Genomic DNA, 21,618 nt, shown 5'->3' with positions numbered 1-21,618 from the left:
TGATGTTGAGAAGGAAAACAAGCTAGACTAAAGAGTTCCGGTGTATTCGAACCCTTATCATTCTCTCGCCCCGTGTACATATCAACTACTGGACGGAGAACTGATAAGGGCCCGTGTCACCCTATCACAGCATCAAGGAACAAAATGGAACTCTCTCTCTAAACCTCTCAAAGAGGGACATCGTGGTGGTTTGTCCAAGAAATCAAAGTGCATCAAATGAAAATGAGTCGTGGGAAAAAAACCCATGCAATATAGTACAAAGAAAAGTTTCCTTCCTATTCTTCTGCTACGTCATGCAGAAAATCTGAATTAATTGCCATCAGAAACACATTCTGAGTAGAGGTACTGTGAGATTGAAAAAGACACTGACAAAAGAGTAATTGGGTGAAGAAAGAGAATTTATTCCAAAATTTGCTTAATTAAAATATCAGCAACAGCACCAAACTATTTAATTTATGTGTCGAGGAATTTTCAAAGTGCATATAAAGGATTCTCTCCAAAGAAGGTTGTTGTGTAACATTTTTTTTGATATTGGGTCTTTTGTGTTTCGGACGTTCAAATTTGCAATTTTCTCTGCACAAATTAAATCTTGCATGCCTTTGTTAATATTCGTAAAAAGTTTGTTGAAGTTTGTGTTAAAGTTTGTTGAAAAAAGAGATATGGGAAGAAAACCCTTACGGGAAAGCACTCTATTTTCGGACGACTCAAGCTTTGAACAACTTATTTGACCCATGGCTCTTTTCCAGAATTTTAGAGCAATGGACTAGCTATTAAAATAATTTATAATACTATAATGGGTCAAATTTTTTAAAAACATATTGAAAAAAATAGTTGTTCGAAGCTTCAGTCCCCTAAAGGTAGAGCGCGATCCCCTACTAGGCTCTAGTAAGAACTCCAGTACAACTAAATAAACTTGGTTTAAGTTTAACATTCTATTGTGATTACGCTAAAATTGGTTATTACTTTTTTCCCATTCTGCAATAATTAAATAGTTATTTAACAATTAAATGATTTTTAGGTCAATTTGGTTGATTTGATTAATCAAACCTTTATATTTTAATATGAAAATATTAGGTTTACTCTTGGGTATACTGTTAAAAAATACATTATTCAATAATGATCTAAGTTAATACTTAGATGGAGCTACTATTGACAAATCCACATTTTTTTTTATAAAGTGCCAATCCTAAAGAGATAATTCATAATTTCTTGACAATTTGATATTTATAAAATCATTTCTGAAAAGAAATCATTGCATTTTTTAATAGGTTCAATCGTTTAGTGGTTTTACTAGGTTCAAGCGGTTCAAGCATTAAATGCTACCAATCTCTAACCTACATGGTAGAACATTGTCACTAACTCGCAATCACTTACATAAAAATAAATACATAAATAACATAAATCTGCATAACACTTTTAAACACTCCCAGGAGTGATACTGCCAGGATTCTTAGAAGTAATTATATTTGGATGCCATTTCTCTTGACAAATCTGGAAGTATATTATACTTATTCTGAAGAAAAATTTACAATTTCATCCTTTCTATACATTGTTCGCAGTTTACAAATTTATTATACAGTTTTACAATATGTTTCGTAAAAAATATCCATTCAGACATTTCAGTCATTTGCATCGGGCAGGACTCGAACACACGATTGTCATGGTCGAGTCGAGGGTCACACCGCCCAAGAGCCGAACGCTCTTACCTCTTGCATCACCAACCCCCAAAGTTTGCAGTGTAATCTTTTTATTTCCAAATCTTTAAGAAAAAATAAATTATGAATATTCTAAAAAAAAGAACTAATTAATCTGTATAATTTTTATATATTGGTCAAACAATTATGTACTGTTGCGAGCGCAACATATTTAAATTTAAAACTGTGGAGTGTGTTGCCCTGCTGAGGCGACGAGGGCGCTAGCGACGAGGAGAGGAGGTAGAAAAATCAGTAGCAGCTGATAAGAAAAAGAGCGCCAATCGGCCTCTTTCACCACTGACCGCCGAGGAGGCAACATCAATCACCTCGCCCATCTCCACCAGCCCAATCCCCAGCAGCAACACCATCATCACCACCAAGCATTGAAGCCACTGAAGCCACCGGGAGCCCCCAAGAACACCAAGCCCAATGCTGAGCTTTCCGGAGTAACCTCTGCCACATCCACCTCTCCCAAATTCCCATCTCAACCTCCGTGGGAGTGTTCTCACCGGAGAACACAGGGGAGTGTGGGACATAGTCCTTGCCCCGAACGTGGGACCTGAAGGAAGGAAGGAACGGAGGGAATAGAAGGGAGGAATAAAAGATTTTTCCCAACATTTTGGCGCCCGACGCAAAAGGAAATCGTGAGTAGATTTTCAAGTTTATCCCATGGTTAATTTGCCGGTTCCCCAGAGATCATTGACCTCTTATCAGTGCATTTTTGGTGATTTTTGCAACTCATTAGGAGTGAATGCGATTGACCTAACGGTGGGGTAATAAAAAATTTGGCGCGTGGAAGAGAATGTTAATTTGTTACTTGTCGTCGTGTAATTTATTCCGTATAATATTCTTTGTAATTTTCCGTTGGAGATTTTTTTTTCTTTCGTGATTTATATCTCCATTGGGTGTAGTTTTCTGGATTTTTCATCCATTTTCTCTGGAATAGGAGTGTATTAGGATATTTTTCTTTCTTTTTTTCCCTTTTTGGGAGATTTTTTTTTTCTTTTTTCGGCTATTTTTACCCTCTTTTGGGGAGTTCTCTGTTAGAAATGGAGGATTTCAATCCAAAATTTCTCTCAGAAGAACAACTGGATTGGGAATTACAGGCCAGGGGAATTAAATGGCCAGCTTCATTAGAAGAAGCCCGCGATCTTTTAAAGGTTGCTATTGCTGGCGGAAACCCTTTATTTCCCGTTGAAGGCGATGCTAAAAAAATTAGGGATGACACCTTACAAGTTATTAAAAAATTTAGAGAGCAAGTAGGGAATATCGAGGTCCTTTTTTCGAAGCAAGCTGAGATTTTCACAATGTTTCAGCACATCGAAAATAAATTAAAATTCACATCAGACCCTCGAGATCCCAAAAATGCCCTTTATGGTCCTGCTCTTGCTGAACTTGCAAATTTTAGGCAACAGTTCAGGGAACAGTTGAAGAATTATGCTGCCTCGGGAAAAGTGGGGGGTGCTATTCCTCGTCCTGCTTCACCTGTCCAAAAGACTAAACGTCTTAAAAGCCCAAAAAAGTCCCTATTTTCGGACTGTTATGTCCAGGAGAAGAAGAAGGTACCATTTGAGAAGCCCACATCTAAACTTTCTGCCTCCAGTGAGTCCTTTGTCCCAGAATTTCTTAAGCATCCACATCTGAACCTTTCGCAAGACCGTAGGGATACTTTCGACATCCCAAATATTGGATCCACGGTGTCTCAGCCTCAAGATAGGCCCCAATCCCAATTTGTTACGGTTGAGCAATTTAATGTTCAGAATGCTCAAATAAAAGGTCTTGAGAATATCCTGAAAAATATTCAGGATTCGATGGAGCAATTGAGACTCTCATGTGCTGGTAGAAGATCTCGATCCTCCAGCAGATCCAGTTCTGTCCATTCTGGGGAATTTAGGGATTCTCAACCCCAAAATTTGTCACGCCACTACCCGTTTCCTACACCAGCTCCACGTAGATTAAAACCCCTGCAGTTAAAGGACTGGGGAATTAGGTTCTCTGGTGACCGCAAGGGGAAAAAGGCCAAAATCTTCTTGCGGGATGTTGAGAGAATGGCCATGATCCAGGGCGTTTCTCTGCAGGAGGTGGTTTGGTCTATAAGACTCTTACTTTCCGATGGGGCTGAAACGTGGTATGATTCCTTTTCGGAATATCTTTTAAGTTGTACGTGGGAGGAGTTCCGCGAGAAATTTCTAAGTGCTTTTTGCAATCTTGAGAGCGATTTCGCTATTAGGAAGAAAATTGAGGATCGAAAGCAGGGGGTGGGGGAGAATGCAGAAGTCTTTCTTGCATCCATGTTAGCTCTCTTCGAGGAGCTGGATGAAGAAATTTCGGAAGTCGAGAAAGTTCGTCTCATCCGTAGAAATCTCCATTACTCTCTGTCTAATGCTCTTCTTCTATATGAAATCCCAACATTAGCGGAGCTATCCCAAAAATTAAAACTTATTGAGAGGAACCGCTCCTATGCTTTTCTCGATCGTCCCAGAAATGTGCGATTTAATGAGATAGGGAGTTTTCAGGAATCATCCACAAATAATTCAGAGTCCCTGGCCAGGACTTCTGATCAAAGGGGGCGAAGTGGGGGGAACAATTCCTCATCCTGGGGCAATTCCAGGCAATCTGGAAGGGGTGGGGGGAGAAATTCCTCTTCACGTGATAATGGGCGGAATGGGGGGCGAAACACCAATTCTTCCTCAATTCAGAGACAGGGTGGGGGGAGTAACTCATCCAATGGTGCTGAGGGTACTTCTCAATCTTCTAATTCCAATCCTAATTCCAATCTCAATTCCAATTCCAACCCCAATTCACAATCCAGAAAAAATTCTTGTATACATTGTAAGAGCAATTCCCATAATGTTAGAAGTTGCCCAACAAGACCCAAATACCTTTGTTTCAAGTGTGGTAAGATCAGCACTATTTATGGACTTTGTCCAGTTTGTAACCCTCAACAGGGGGAACCCAATGCGACCCAGTAGTAGACAGAGAGTCTGAGGTCGCGGAATCTCCAAAAAACCTCTCTATGGATGATTCCAATGACCAAGATCTCATTTCTTTTGTTGATACCATTAATGTAAATTCAAATACAGTGGGAGATTTAATACAATTTGAGTCAGACAATGAGTCCTTAATTTCTGATGATTCTGTCCCTCCCTCAGAGGTAGAATCCTTTATTATATACCCTAACGGGGAAAATCGTCCCTATATTAAAGTTAAAATTTTTGACATTGAGGAGGCTATGGCTTTATTGGACAGTGGAGCGTCTCAGAGTATATTAGGATGTGGTTGCATGAACTTAGTAAAAATTCTAAAATTAGTCCCAAGAACTTCGAATATCGTTGTGCGTGTAGCCGATGGTTCAACTTATTTATCCACCAAAGTAGTCGATTTAATGATAACTTTCAATGGTAGAACAGAATTGATTCCCACCCTATTAGTCCCTGAAATTTCCATACCCTTTACTTTGGGGATGGATTTTTGGCATGCCTTTGGCATACAACCAGTTTTGTTGAATGCACTTTCAACAGTCCCTGATTCCCAGGATAATCAAATTCTGCTCTCCCAGTCAGAACGACTGGAGTTAGAAAAATCCATCAAAAACTTTTTAATCACTACTGAGGACTTTTTCGGTTGCACGGATATTTTAAAGCACACGATAGATACTGGTGACAACCCTCCCGTAAGGAAACCATCTTATCCTGTCCCATATCATCTTCTTCCCGCAGTGGATATTGAAATTCAGAGACTGGTTAGGATGGGGGTACTTCGGGAAGTTTCTTTTTCTCCATGGAACTCACCTCCTAATATTCAAATGAAGAAATCGGGCAAAATTAGAATTTGCATTGATGCTCGGGGTTTAAATAAAGTAACAATAAGAGATGCTTATGCTATTCCAAATCTTGAAAGCATTATTAATCGTATAGAAAGCTCCAAATATCTATCATCCATTGATCTGAGTGACGCATTCTTGCAAATTCCGCTCGATGAAGAATCTCAGATCAAAACTAGTTTCGCTATCCCAGGACGAAAGATGTACTGCTACAGAAGAATGCCTTTTGGCTTAGTAAATAGTCCTATGACGATGGCGAGACTGATGGATATAGTTATTGGATGCGACTTAGAGCCCAATGTCTTTTGTTTTCTGGACGATATCATTGTTCTCACTCAAGATTTTGAATCCCATTTGAAAATTTTAAATGAGGTCGCTGGTCGTTTGAAAAAAGCCAATCTTTCCATCAACCTGGAGAAGTCTAAATTCTGTATGTCAGAGTTAGACTATCTGGGGTACACTTTAAGCACTCAGGGTCTAAGTACAAACGATGGTAAAGTCCAAGCCATCTGCAATATTCCTGTCCCTAAAACACCCAAGGCATTACGTCAGTTTCTCGGTATGGCAGGATGGTTCAGGCGTTTCATCCCAAATTTTGCGAGTATTTCGGCTCCTTTAACCGACCTTTTAAAAGGTAATCCTTTAAGGATTGAATGGTCTCCGGAGGCCGACCGTGGCTTTTCGGAATTGAAGCAGCTCCTTGTATCTGCCCCTATTTTAAAACTTCCCGACTATTCTCAACCCTTCATAGTGCGTGCTGACGCTAGTGATGTTGGGGCGGGGGGAGTCCTTGTTCAGGGAGTAGGTAATGAGGAAGGAGTTATTTGCTATATTTCGCGAAAGTTCACGGCGGCTGAGCAGAAGTACTCTACTACGGAAAAAGAAGCCTTGGCTTGTCTATTTTGTCTTCGAAGGTTTTCGCAGTTCTTGCTTCATACCAAGTTCACTTTGGAGACAGATCATTCTGCACTCCAGTGGATCTTATCCCAGAAGCAAGCCCGTGGTCGTATAGGAAGATGGTTGTTGGAATTTCAGCAATTTGACTTTGACATAGTCCACCGTCCCGGTAAAAGTAACGTGATAGCTGATTTCCTTTCACGGAACGTTAATACCATTTCGACCCGGGAAGATAAATGGTATGCGTCCCTATATGACCAAGTCTCGAAATCCCCGAGCAGCCTTCCGGAGTATAAATTAGAAGACGGCCGGCTTTACAAGTATATCCGCTATAAAACTCCTTTAGGAACTTATAGTTTTAGGTGGAGATGCTGTGTCCCTAAGGGTGAACGTCAGGCCATTTTGCAGAAATACCATGATGATCCCACTTCGGCACATTTCGGGTTCTTTAAAACCTTCCGCAGAATTACGGAATATTTTTATTGGCCTTGCCTTCGCACAGACGTGCGCAATTATATCCGTAAATGCGAAACTTGTAAGAAATCTAAGGCCCCGAATTATGATTTAACACCTCCGATGGGTAATCATGTAGTTGCATCACGTCCCTGGGAACATCTATCAGCCGATTTTATCGGACCTTTAGTACCTAGTACTATGGGCCATCGCTTTATCTTGGTCTTGATCGACAAGCTGACCAAGTATGTCCTTTTATATCCTCTTAGAAATTCTACTGCAAACTCTGTTATCAAAATTTTGTCTCAAAATGTCTTCCCACAGTTCGGAGTCCCTCGTGTCCTTCTGACCGATAATGGTAGTAGTTTCAAATCCGCTCAACTTCAGTCCTTTTTGAGAAATCTCGGTGTTGCCCAATGGTTTACCTCAGGGTATACCCCACAAGCCAATCCTACTGAGAGAGCAAATAGGACTATTGTTACTGCTATCAGGTCGTATATAGGGTCTAAACACACAAATTGGCCAAAATATTTAGCCGAAATAGGGATGGCTATGCGATCCTCGGTACACGACACTACACAATTTTCTCCGTATTATTTAAATTTTGGGCAAAATATGATTTCACATGGGGATGAGTATACGCATTCCGATGCTAATACGATTCCATCGATCGAAGAGAGGATAAAGGAGTTAAAATTGGCCAGACAGAAGGCCATGGATAGGTCGAAGAAATGCCATGAGTCGTCTAAAAAGCGATACGATTTACGTAAGAAGCCGGGTAGATTTTCCGTGGGTGACGTGGTCTACAGGCGATCCTTTGTGTTGTCTGATGCCAATAAAAAGATTCAGGCGAAATTTTGTCCATGGGTGAAGAGCAAGGTGTTGTCCGTTCACGGACAAACTTACGAGTTGGAAGACCTGAACACTCATCGCAAGGCAGTATTCCACCGTAAGGACATCAAGCCAGGTTAAGGGATTTTTGCCAGCAGGACGGATTATTTTTTTGGCAACAATATCGGCATCGTCACTGGAACTTTCTTTTGTATCTAACGTAACTTGATTTTTGTACGGGTGTATGAGCGGGTAACGTAGAGAGACCATATTATTAATTTTATTTAATTTCTATTTCTTGTGAACGGAGAAATTCATAAGTAGGCCATCGTTCATTATGGATAGACCTAAATTAAAATTATGGTCGTTCGCCTTTAGGTGTTCATTTTGATCGAGATGATTGATTCAGATATAGCCCAGCCTTATGCTGAAGCGAACTATGTTCGGCTATTTCAATCATCAAACTGTTATCCCCTTTTAAGACACATTGCTAGCAGTGTCCCTTGGGAATTTAAAGTGAGTAGCACTTCTTGCTGTTACTAGTATTTTGATTCGGTATTTCGTCAAGACGACAAAACCAATCAATTTTTATTGGCCAACACTTTAATTATTTTTCTCCTTCGTCAGTTTTGACGTCACATATAATTTCGGACACCTTAATTCGATTATCTATTTTATTTTACTTTTTTTTTCGATTGGGATGCACTGAATTCGGTCGCGATTTGTTTCCCATTTCTCTGCAGTTAGAGGCAGCCACATTTTTCTGATCGGGATGTAGTTTCTCGAGTAAAATTTTATCATGTTCAATATTCGAGGCAATAGGGCAGTGTCGGTGGAAAAAGGGGTTTTCTCTTTGCCCTTCAGGATTTCTCTTTCCCCAACATTGTAATTCGGCTGAGACTCTCCTTCCCGCTTCTACATTTTTACGCGGAATGCTCTTCAGCGGAATAGCTGAAATCCTGATCGGATTATAATGGTGCTGAGGCGGGAGATTTGGGGGGATAAAATCGTGACCATTCGTGTAGAGTAATTCCCTATTAGATCATGTATATTAATGATCCGCCTTGGTGATCGAAATGGGGTGGTCCTTAGTAATAATATCTTATTCTTTTGAAAGTAGTTACACACACTTTAAACTTATAGTTAAGTTATTTCGCTGGCGCTAATAATTAGGTCGGCCTATCGATGCGAAATCCTTAACATTTTTGACTTATAACTATTAATTCTAAATTTTATTTTTTTCTCTCGAAATTGTTACTCTCTAATACTACTCATTTTGTTTTGCTCTACTACTTATTAATTGTTATTGTTATTAATGAGATTTGTTATATTTTGTTTTTTTTTGAGATTGTGGCTTATTGCCCCCTGGGGGGTTCGAAATCTTTTTTTTTTTCTCTTTTTTTTTGGTGACCCCGGGGTGTGTGTTGCGAGCGCAACATATTTAAATTTAAAACTGTGGAGTGTGTTGCCCTGCTGAGGCGACGAGGGCGCTAGCGACGAGGAGAGGAGGTAGAAAAATCAGTAGCAGCTGATAAGAAAAAGAGCGCCAATCGGCCTCTTTCACCACTGACCGCCGAGGAGGCAACATCAATCACCTCGCCCATCTCCACCAGCCCAATCCCCAGCAGCAACACCATCATCACCACCAAGCATTGAAGCCACTGAAGCCACCGGGAGCCCCCAAGAACACCAAGCCCAATGCTGAGCTTTCCGGAGTAACCTCTGCCACATCCACCTCTCCCAAATTCCCATCTCAACCTCCGTGGGAGTGTTCTCACCGGAGAACACAGGGGAGTGTGGGACATAGTCCTTGCCCCGAACGTGGGACCTGAAGGAAGGAAGGAACGGAGGGAATAGAAGGGAGGAATAAAAGATTTTTCCCAACAGTACAAAACAATTATGTGCCAAAATAATAAAATCACTTCTGAAAACTTGAGTTTTATAACTTTTGAGAAAATTTTTCTGGTAAGTTTAAAAAATTTTAATGCAAAAATTCAATTCAATTTATTCAATCTTTAGGAAAAACAGTTCAGAAAGAGTGTACTACATGGTGAGCCATTCAGGCTGTTTACAGTAATAAAATGTGGAAGAAAAGATAGAGCAAATCAGGATATTAATGATATCTCGATTTGAGAAGACTCCTGATAGTATCTTCAGAAGCGACGGACAGAAATAGCTTGATATTGCTTTATGTAAATTCTGGGACGTAGTCACGGAGATTATATATCACTAATGGAGTAAGATAGATTAGCGACCTTGTAAATGCTGCAGTTGAGGGCTTAGGTACTTCAAGTATTTCACTTCTCCGCATGGACGAAATGTTTAAGTAATTACCTTACGTTGAAAAAGTACAATACTGGCCGCAAAAAGTTTGTATTTTGACACAGAATACGTCAATAGTGAAATTCTACTTGGACAAAAAAAATAGAATCACTTTCATTTTTAAACTGAAACTAATTTCGAATATTTCAAAAATAACAAAATTTTAGTATAATGTCAATAATTATTTAGTGTCTTGACAACTAATTTTCCAAATTTGAAAAAGAAAAGTATAGAAAATTGGAGAAAATGTCGCACTTAATAATATTAATTGAATTGAACTTTCTCGTTAGAGGCTCTATAAGATTTTTGAGATTTTGAGATTTTTAGGCATAAAACTCGGAATTTTGGCCGCTATCGGTTCCACGGGTCAATAGTATTAAAAAAACAATAACAATTCTGAATTTTAGAATTGTTCATTGTACTAAAATCAATCTAGCACATCATCGTCAGGTATTCTGTAGGAAAATTATAGTCCTCAGATAAGTCCCTGTGGAATTAGAAATAGATTTCGATCAACAGAATTATTTGGAAGTACGAAAATAAATAAGATGCAAAATTATTTATGCAAATTTCAGAGTGAGTTTGTCTGAATATTTTTATTTAAATTTTGTGGGAAGATTCTTAAAAAACTAGAACTTTTATTACAATTTAGCAAGTCTGAAAATGCGTAATTTATTAAAAATCCTTTTTTCGTTTATATAAGCTAAAGTTTTGAAAATAATATGTAAATTATTTTTTGTCTAACGTATCTATATATTTGTTTAATGTTATGTTCGAAAAACATATTCAGTAAACCACAATTTCTTGTAATAAAAAACTGGAAATCATAAATTACAAGAAAATGCAAAACACGTCACAGAAACTTTAGTATAAAATTCCAAATAATAAAAAAAAGAAAAGGAGTACTATTGGGCTAAACTTAAATTAATTTCACACAAAAGTTTACTACCGTAGATGCGGGTGACTTTGCATTTGTATTCCTGCTTTTCGCAAGCTTTGCTTTAATTCCAGAGCTTAAAGATGGTTCAGTCACCATAAAACGGTCTGCAGACTAAAGGATTAGCTCAGTTCCTGAAGGTCTCAAAATCCTAAATAGCGAACAATTTTATTACTTTTCGAGAGCCTAATAGGTCATTTATCTTTAATAATCCAATCCTAAGTTAAATTTTTCCAAAAATTTGATGATTGATAAGAAATTAGTGTAGTTAAGCCAAAAGGCAAAATAAAAGAAAATCATACGAAAAGCAGGGAAATTGCATGAAAATTCCAGTATTTAAACCATTTTCATATTTTTTTAAATTATTTTCATAAAACATTTTAGTTCTGTCGCGGTTTTCGGTCATGATAGGCCAAGAGCCTGAGACCTGAATTAGAGAGGGATGGGTGAGGATATTAAAAAAATGTAATATACTTGACTTTTTGTAAATGGTAAACCATTTTTATACCACAAAAGTTTTTTTTTTAATAATGTCATTATAATTTGTATAAAACAAAGGAAAACTTTACTAAAGAAGATTCAATTTGATAAAAAGAAAAAAAGATTTTGTCCAAAAAGTCTTACATAGGTCATTCAAAACCTATTGGGAGAAATTTTTATGGGCTCACCACGGAAGTTTTCGAATTAACACTTTTAAAAGTAATTTTTTTTGTCTAGAGGAAAAAATAACTTTAAATTACTTTAGAGGTTCTTTTATAGATCACCGGTGACCTAATCGTCCTCAAAGGGTTGAAACATTCATTTTCTTAACTTCTTATTTTTTTTTTTTATTTCACTGGTTTATTTAAAATAATTACTTAAACTTATATGCAACCAACAATCCAGATAAACATTATATTGCATTAGATTTTTTAAAATAAAAATAATAACAAAAAAATTAATTAATAGTGTAAGATTTTTTTTTCAAATGATGCAGATGACTTATACAACCTGAGAAAGAGCATTTCCACCGTTTGGCTTTGGAGTTTAGTCACCAACGGTAAGACGGCGATGAATACGCAAGCATTGCTTTCTGACAAATCTGTATATCATAATACATGTACTATTCTTTTTTCTGCTTTCAAAAACACCCGCTCGAAAGCATTGTTATTATTAATAAATAAAAATTAATAAAATAAATAAAAATTTATAGAATACTTCAGTTTTATTATTTACTATTTATTATTATATTCTTTATATTTATTATTATAACTTATTTATTCAATTTACAATGTAGGGTGAAAAATATCTCATTTTTGGTTGCATTTTTTTGCATCAGGCGAGATTCGAATTCACAATTCGGGCTAAAAATCTCACCTTCCAAGGACTGAACACACTAACTAATTTGGATCTCACTTGTGTAATTTAAAATTTATTTTGTGAAGAAAATCTGTTTTTTTTTAATACAAGGGAAGCCAAGTGAAGCACTCATTTATTCAGTAATATGAACATAGTGCATTAGAAGTACATTTTTTTCAGTCATTGATATACTTCAGGCGAGACATAATAACAAGCAGGTGATTTTAGTAAACTAATGATTTATAGTCATGCTCTTGTGAAATCAAGTGAAGCAAGTGTCCTGGGTTTCGGGTTCGAATCCCCTTCCGATCACCAGGAATTTCTGTGGTATTAAAGGTGTTCTATTTAAATCCAGTGTACTACACTGTTCTTAATTTTACGGGGAATGGAACTTACAACCCCATCCCTGTATAAAGAAGAAAAATAATGGATGAACTGACTTTGTGTGAAGACCTAAGTTCCTCTACGGAACATTGTGACATCATTATTATTTTTTTTATTACTTTTTAAAATCAAATGAATCACTTGTACTCTGAGAAAAATAGTTTGCAAAAGGATGTCAAAAGTTGGTCATCACTCCATGTAATTGATCAAGAAAGAGAGTAACCCATTTTCCAACCAACTTTTTTGCAAAAATTGATCAATTTTGATCTCTTTCTTGATAGAATCCATTTTTATCAACTTTTTAGCAAAAGGACGCAAAAAGCGTGCAAAAATTTTCCTTTGTATTATTTTCACTTTTTGCTTTTCTTTTATATTTTTTCTTCTTTGTTTCTATTGAATGTTGTCGGAGATATATTAAAACACTAAAATTTTCAATGTAAACTTATATATTTTGCCTTAGTATGAATTCATTTTATACATGTAAAATCACATAGTTCAGTAATTGGAAACATTTATTTGTGTTAAAGTGAATTCTGTGTCTTGTCCTAATAATGGCTAATTTAAGATATTAATAACAGCAACAGGCTTAAATTGAAACTTTTTTGTTGAAGGTACGTAATTTTTAAATTGTTGATACATTGAACTTCCACAAAATTTAGTTGTATCTGACATCATTTCTTTTACAAATAATAATACACTGTCATTTTATTTTCGAATTCAGTCTACTACTCGTCAATATTCAATATTGGTTCGAAAATAATATTATAAAAAGTGTTTTCAATGTCTTTATTATTTTCCGTTATCAATCCTTGCTCTCCAGATTCTTCTACATTACTTTTACAATGACTTTCTATACGCTTTTTAAAAGATCAGATGGATTGGAATCTTTGAGTGTAGTTTTCCTGACCACAAATTAATACTATTTTTTCAAGAAAATGTCTTATATTTTCGACATAGCTTTCAACATCCCCAAATAGATGAGGTTTCTATAGCATTTAGAACAAAACATTTAAATTTATATTGATGCTATATCTCTTGCAACTCGGAGGAAATCATAATTATGTCCGGAAAATTTGTAACTATCTGTCTCAATTTCAGAATTGTAGAAGAAATTAGGTATGAAATACAATATCATAAAATATGATACATCTTAAACGTAACATCCACAGCTTTCAAAGGCGTTGCAACTTCGAAACTTACATTTTTGAAGGAAATACAATATTGATGATTGCTGATGGAAAATTAATTTGGTGATCAAGAGATTCCACCTCAGGAAATAATTCATTAGAATACGCAGAAAATTAAAGATTTTCCATTCTCGCGGCCAAACAGAGCCCGTTGGTGCGAGTTATGGTCAGGTGTTCCATTAAATAATTCTTTCCGGAAGAAGAAGGTTATTTTCCAAAACTCCCTGATATTCCCATTCCCAGACATTTTTTGAGATACCAGAGTCTTAAACATTCCACAGTGATGTATTTTTCTGCAGAATAGAAAAGAAATATGTTTTTAATCAGAGAAAATTTTAGAAACCTTATTCACAAAGTAAGGTTATGATAGAAGGGAAAACTTTTTCTTACCTACAAATTTTTGAAACTGCTCCGACACACCAAACTCCAAGCAGACTTCTTGAAGTTCACTCCTTTCTTTCACTTCCTTTCACTTTTTAAGTTAAAGAAAACCCGAAATACAAATTTTTATCGAATTAATACTCAGCTGATACACAACAAAAGCATGGAAAATCACAGACTGACTTCAAAGCCGACTTTAGAGGGCGTTGTTATACAACTAAATTGTTGGCGCAAATTTGCAAAATTTTGCAAAAAGATTGCAATAATTTGCAAAAATACACCCAAATTGAAAATATTTGCAAACATTTGCAAATTTTTCGATTAATTTGAAGTTGACTCCTAAAATCAATCTATTTTTGCATCCAAATGCAAATTCTTGCAAACTATTTTTTTCAGAGTATAGAAAATAAAGTTCTAATTTGTTAATGTAATTGAAGAATGACGACTGTGTTGTTAATATGATTAAAGTTAAAGAAGTAAAGAAGTAAAGTTAAAGTATGGTGTTAATATGTTTAAAGTTAAAGATGTTTGTCACTTCAAAAAATTTTCTCATCAATGTTTCGTATAATTTCTTTGTACAGAGCCTGAGGAAGTGATCAAATAAATCACGAAACGTCGCTAAGATGCGTAAAAACTAGTACCCAGTTTATTTTGGCTGCTATACCGAATTTTTCCAACTCTAATTTGTTAAATTTGTGTTATTAATATTTTATTTTTTTTTTAATATTAATGTTTAGTTCTAATTTTAAAGCATTTCATTAATGATTGCACACCTCTTTATTAAACAGATAATAAATAAAAAGGTTTACCAGAGAATAATTCTTAGCTACAGAATAATTTCCCCGTAATTTATGTGAATTGAATTTTGCTCAAATGGACGTAAATTGATATGAAATGAAAATGATAAACCAGTTAATCTCGTTGTATTTGACAGGGTCTGATTCCATTCATTTTCACAATTTCAACTGTCACCAATCAATATATGGCGAGTATAAATTCATATGAGGAGGAACAATGCGTTGCGGATATTACATATTTACCAAACATGGAAATGGCCAGAAATGGAAGATTCCCGCAGACATACCATCATACTAATCGACCGCCGTCTATAGCCATTTCTCTCTGATGCCGTTCGCAGAAATGTTTGTGATTATATAATTCCATTGCTACATTTCAATGCTGGGCTGAAATTGTGGGTGGAATGGGTTTTTTGGGGGGGGGGGGGTGGTAAAGAGCTCAATAGTAATTTTGTGTGGTTTCACCCCTCGGCCCCTATGATGAGCGACAGGAGATCCCCTTGTCACAGGATGAACGATATATACATTGAGAGGAAAATTTCATACATTTTGCGGACAGTTTTCCAAATCCGGAACTAAATGGGATATAAACCGACAGGGATCATTCGATTAGGATATTTCAATTCTCTCTTTTTCTCGGCAATTTTCACCATAGCGCCCCCAACTCCATGTGCCCCATAAAAGACACTTCTACTCCCCAGCTTAAAAGGTATCCTTTTACAATATGACGAGAAATTTATTTAAAATAGCGCTTTTCTTCAGGCAGGCAATTGCAAAGTGCGGCAGAAAATTAGTTTAGAAGGTGAATTGGGGCACATTGAAGTCATTCAACGACAGAGAAATGAGATTCTTGAAGGTGAAAAGACTTTGGGGGATGTAAATGGAGATAGAGTAACGATTATAGTTATTTTTAATAACCACAGAGAAGCGTGAAAATTTCCTGGTGATATCTGATGGAAAATGCCTGGGAAATCTCCGTCCTAAAGATTGTTGTGGAGGTAGATAAAAATTCCCCATATATAACGACAGGAGAAAAAAAACCTCAACTTTATATAGGACGAGAATGAAATTTAGAGGAAGTTCTTAATTAAAATTCTTTTATAGTGCTGCCGAGTCTTATACAGTGTTGAGTTTCATTAAAAGCTTTAATGAGAAAAAAAGCAGAGAGGTTGAAACATTAAAAAAAGCACAGACTTTCAGACAATTGCATTCTTCTGCATACGAATATATGGTCATTGTCATATCATAACAGTAGGAGCTGAGGGCTTACTAACTTTCAATAAAGGCTATAGAAATCCAGAAAAATATTTGATAATGGCATGGTTATCACTGACGTCCTATAAACTGAAATAACTATTACGTGAATTCAAGTTTTGATACAGGCAAACAATTCTTTAATGTTTTAGGACTTTTACAGCTTATTGTTAGTTAGGGGAGACCGGGGAGGTATGGGACACTTTTTCAGGCTTTGACTTTGAGACAGTATTCCAAAAAATCACGATAATGCATTACAATTTCATGCGGTCTATCACTGAGAAAAAAAGAGGGTGCGATTAACTTTTTTCCTCGTAACTTTAACACTTTTTAAGTGTAAAAATAAATCAATATTTTTAATGTTAATTTTACACCTTTTTAAGGGTGAAATTAACATGAAAAAGGGTAACTTTAACCCATAATGCACTTAAAAAGGGTAATATTTACACCGATTTTGGATCAATACTGCAGGGTAAAATTAACATTTCCGAAATGTGATTTTAACTTTTTCGGATTTTCCTCAGTGTACGATACCTATGGATATTGACTTTATGAAAAGTACTCAATAGAACTTGGAAAAAAACTGAATTTTCTTGGAGAGGATCAAACATTTAACTTGACACTTTGTCCCAGACCTCCCTGTTTTGGGGCAGCGTGGGACGCAAAAGGGGATGTTTGGGACGCCTATTTTCTCGCATAATTTGCATTATTGGCGCATGTTAATTAATTTTAAATGCTAGATTAAAAATATTTCTATTAAAAATAAAAATTTTAATCTTTTATGTGATACTTAGAAATTAATATCAATTTTATTTATAGATTAGAGTCATTCATTGTCAATCAGTTATTTAAAGTATTTTCTTTTCTTGAAGTAAAAAACAAGAGGGTATTAATTTCTGAAATTTTTATAAAAATATGTTCCCAAATTACACTGCTCGCTAGTGATATAAAAAAAATTGATTATATATCGCTGATATGAAATACAAAGAGGAAAACTGAGAAATCAAAAATATAGGGGAAACTGGGGCACCACCAAACACTAATTTTTATTTCTAAACTACTTGGACTATCCCGACCATTTCTTCAGTGGACAAGCATCCCTATAGATTCTTTAAATTTCTATAAGTCTTGTTCTTTGAAGTCGATTATCTGATTAAAAAATCGTAGTGTTTGGTGCAGCCCCATGTTTGACGGTGCCCCAGTTTCCCCTACTATTTTTATCAATATTTAAAAAAAGCTGATCATAGAATTAAAACAATAAAACTGAGCAACTGAGGATATCCATTCTTTTCGTCAAGATACATCTTAATATTGCCTACGATTGAGTAGTAGGTATATCCCAATTATATCAAAAATTGATAAAAATATCGCCTTGTCCCACACTACCCCTGCCCCAAGCCTCGCCGGTCTTCCCTACCTTTCAAAATGAATTATAAATCGATTTTAATTTTCTGTTAAACTTATCTGCTTGAAAAAACACGAAAAAATTGTTTAGGGTCTAGTTAAATATTTAGCACAGGCTTGTACTAAATCTAGGCCCTAGCACAAGAGCTCAATAAGCCTAATAAAATAGAAGCTATTTTTCAGTTTTCCTAGTAAAAATTTTGCAGATATTGCACCGCGAATTAAACAAATTTGCTCGTAGTTCTTCTATTATTTCGGTGAACATTATGAAATATGTAGTTTTAGATAGCTTTTAATGCAAAAATTTCTAAATATATCAGACTGATAAGTCAATTCTCTTTAAGAAAAAAAATCCATTTGGTTTCAGTGCCTCTATGCAAAAACGTATGGAAAAAAGAATGTCGAGAAGCACTTGCTTTAGCATAAATCCTTATCAAGAAACTTTGTCAAGAAACTTGTTCTAAATTAACCATATCGGTTTCGAACTTGATAAATTTTTCTTTAGTTCTTAAGAAAGAGGTTATTGTTGTGGACAGAACGCCATCTGACGGAAATTTTATGAATTAATATTTTTTGGCATTGTAATTTAGGCCCTTCCGGCATTCTGTCTTTTCATTTTGTGACTTTAATGGCGAGACACGCGTGACGACGACGACTGTGGAAATTTGGTTATTTTCTCGAGTAAGTTGTGAAAATGGTGTAAAATTATGTTATCTATTGAATCTAAGAAGGTATTTCTTTACTTGGCGATAGGTTGATTAAATAGAGACAGACGGATTTGATAGATATTAGGTGATATCCAGAACAAGATTGAAGTCTTATTAGGTAAAGACAAAGACGATTTATTTAGCAATTAGGACGACTTTTAATGAATTCTTATTAGCTCTACTAGATCCACTCGGGAATTAGCCGTGTCTCGCCGGCTGTAAGACGACTACAAAATAAAAGCATTTACCAACAAAAATACAGTCCACTCGATTTGACGACGACCCCAACAGTTATATTAATAAGGCATCTACGTAAGGCTCTAGCGGTATCTCGGACTAAATCACATTTTAGAACAAGAATAAGAGTTTTCATAAAATAGGGCATAACATTGATTTGGAATCATAATTTCATGTTTGTACTATATCTCAAGTACTTCTCAGAAGCGGAGCCCCATTGAATAAATAAACAGAATGATCCGTAAGATTCCTAAACAAAGTCAGACTTTTTTCGTATAATTTATGTAGTAATATCAAAAATTCTTCTGAATCAAAATTTATTTTAAATTATCTTATTCGTCGATATGAAAATATTAAGCAGTTATAAATAATGAAAAAAGAACGATTTCGAAAAGTTACTTTTACTTATATAAAGTATAAATAAGTCTCGGGAAATCTCTACTGATGGTTTGTTCATAGAAAAAATATTCTCTTTCGTCTGTCATAATGTCCATAAGAGTGTCTCGGCAAAATCAAAAGTTCGTACAGACCAAGAGCTGAATAAGTGGCTCTCAGAGTGAACTGTGAGTGGTGATCGGCAAAATTGTGCCGATCTGGAAGTAAAAATCGACAGATTGGGACTATTTTGTTTATAAATCGGCAGAATTTAGTCAGAAATCGACAGATCGGCACTTGGGACATGCCATGTTCATTAATAAAAATCGGCAGATCGGCACGGTATTAGCGATGAATCGGTGGATTTATGTGTCAGTTTGCTATCATGAAGTTCGTTTAAGCTCGTGTAACATTATAAATTTTCTACAGACAATTCCAGTGGTAAATTTCAATGTACTTTCGTAATGTAGAATCGAAAATGCTTGATGTTGCAGTGGATTGAAATTTTCTAAACTTTCCGATGAACTTTTGCGAAAACATGTAAAGTTTACGGAAATTAATAAATTTCGAAAAATGGTATTTAATTTAACTTAATGATTATTTTGACATAAAACCTGTGATAGGACGAGTTTGATTTATTTAGCCAGTTTAATCTTTTTCAATATATTTCAGTTTGTCAAAAGAGACTGCACTTCAAAATTTCTTGAAATAAAATAAAGGGATTAAAACAGTCTATAGAAAAAAAATAGCTTTACTATGGGAGACTCTCTAATGGCCTTTACACACTAGAGAAAATTATGTCCATGTTTGACTATTTTCCCTACACAATCGTAAGCAATTTGCTTCAATATGGACATAAATTACTCTAGTGTGTATAAGCCGTTTTACACATGTCATATGACATTGCCATACTGCTACAGAATTACCTTACAGGGTACTCTTTTGTTCTTTATTGGAGGTCTGATATTTCACAACACTCCATGCTTCTTCAACTCACATATAACTACTTATAACGAGATATTATATTTGTAGTAGGATTATTGAACCTAGAGGAGTTGGAGGGGAAAAAGCCTGTCCCGACGAAGACTCTTCTAAGACAACGGTACCAATCACTGTTCAGCTGGGGTGGTAACTCAGAGGGGTGCTATAACGGTAGCTAACCTCCAAGTTACGATATCGCTATAGTTCCACTAGATGGGGTTCCACTGGATTCGTGATGCTCTTGGAATGGGCAATGGGGGCTCACTCCCGGAGACAAGCGATGAAGGGTGCTCCAACATATTCTGGTGTGATACCTGTAGCAATCTTGTTACATTTTTTTTTTAAAATTCAAATGAAATGATGTGACTAAGTAATTACATTTTTCACTGAACGATAACTCACTGCAATACCAGTCGTTTTCCAAGAATTATCAAGAACGATTTGCGAGAGAAAGAAATATCTTTTAAAAAATAGAGAAAAACAGCTGATTTAAAATCGATTGAATGTTCGAAATTTTCGAACAAAAAACTAAACTTTCGGAGGAGATTTATTTGCCGAAAGATAGGCAACTTGAATCGGGCTAAATAAAGCTCCATAAAGCTCAGTGGGAATCTTTTAGGTATTTTTAGGTATAATTTGACAACTATATGCCCTATTTTTTTTAATAAAATTTCCCAAAATATATTTTGTTAATTTTGGAATTAAACTAGTGCATCAAATATGAACTAAAACGGAGAAAAGAGAACATTATAAATCACTCCTAATATTAGAATGAACAATGAATAGAATTTTTAAAAATTAAATAAATAATGTAGAAAAATAAAGAATACTGAATTAAAAGGTAATTAAAAAGAATATCTAAATAAATTTTATATTTAAAATTTTAGTTGAAAAAGATGCAAAATAATTTAATCTGTCGTTTATATATTTATCCGACTAGACAGAGGGTCTGCGAAAATGCATTGCTTTTTTATGATTCTGTCTTTCACACTTTCAATCTATTTTAATTCACCAGAATGTTATTTAAAGAATTGCATTGTGGAAAGGTGTCGAAGACAAACACTCTTATTTTGAATTGCAAATTAAACTGTCTTTCACCAAGGCGAAAAGAATCTAATACATTTAATTGTCCTCACACGAAGGAGGTTCTATGTGAATGAACATCTCTATTCAAGATCGTACATAATATTTTTTTTGCCTTTGTATATAAATGGATTAAGTGCTACAACACTTAATCTCCAAGAAAGTTGAATCTCTGTGCATTTTGCAATGAGCTGCGTTTGTCATATTAACAACTTCACATCAGAATGGCTTATCTGACGGAATGGGAGGATCACGGATTGAATTCGCAGTCCCCACACTGTAATGATTTGTATGGAAAATCTCCACAAACTCTATGCAATTTCCTTCACAATTGTTCCGTTTTCATACGAATGATGTGCCTGTGTTGGAAACTATTTCATCTCTCAGTGCAGGAAAATTTAACAAACAGACATCTCAATATGCACAGTGTCCAATATGTTTAAGGCAGCAAACAACGAGTGTGTCTGATTTGAATATGTTACCTCGTCGATGGCACATTGTATGCTGACTTGGTTAAGAGGGCTCCAAAGATG

At 35.6% G+C, this 21,618-nt stretch overlaps 1 protein-coding gene across 1 annotated transcript in view; it reads left to right on the top strand.

The window, feature by feature from the left end:
* Window positions 1-7,839, top strand: part of LOC129799045 (uncharacterized) — a 52,459-nt gene extending 44,620 nt beyond the window's left edge. Inside the window, exon 2 of the mRNA XM_055842641.1 lies at window positions 7,544-7,839. Coding sequence (XP_055698616.1) covers window positions 7,544-7,839 — 296 coding nt within the window. The remainder of the gene's footprint in view (window positions 1-7,543) is intronic.
* The last annotated feature ends 13,779 nt before the right edge of the window (window positions 7,840-21,618 follow it).

This window comes from Phlebotomus papatasi, chromosome 1 (assembly GCF_024763615.1).
Source record: "Phlebotomus papatasi isolate M1 chromosome 1, Ppap_2.1, whole genome shotgun sequence".
Taxonomy (NCBI): Eukaryota; Metazoa; Arthropoda; class Insecta; order Diptera; family Psychodidae; genus Phlebotomus; species Phlebotomus papatasi.
The sequence above is the reverse complement of the archived record's forward strand: the minus strand, read 5'-3'. Positions and strand labels throughout refer to the sequence as shown.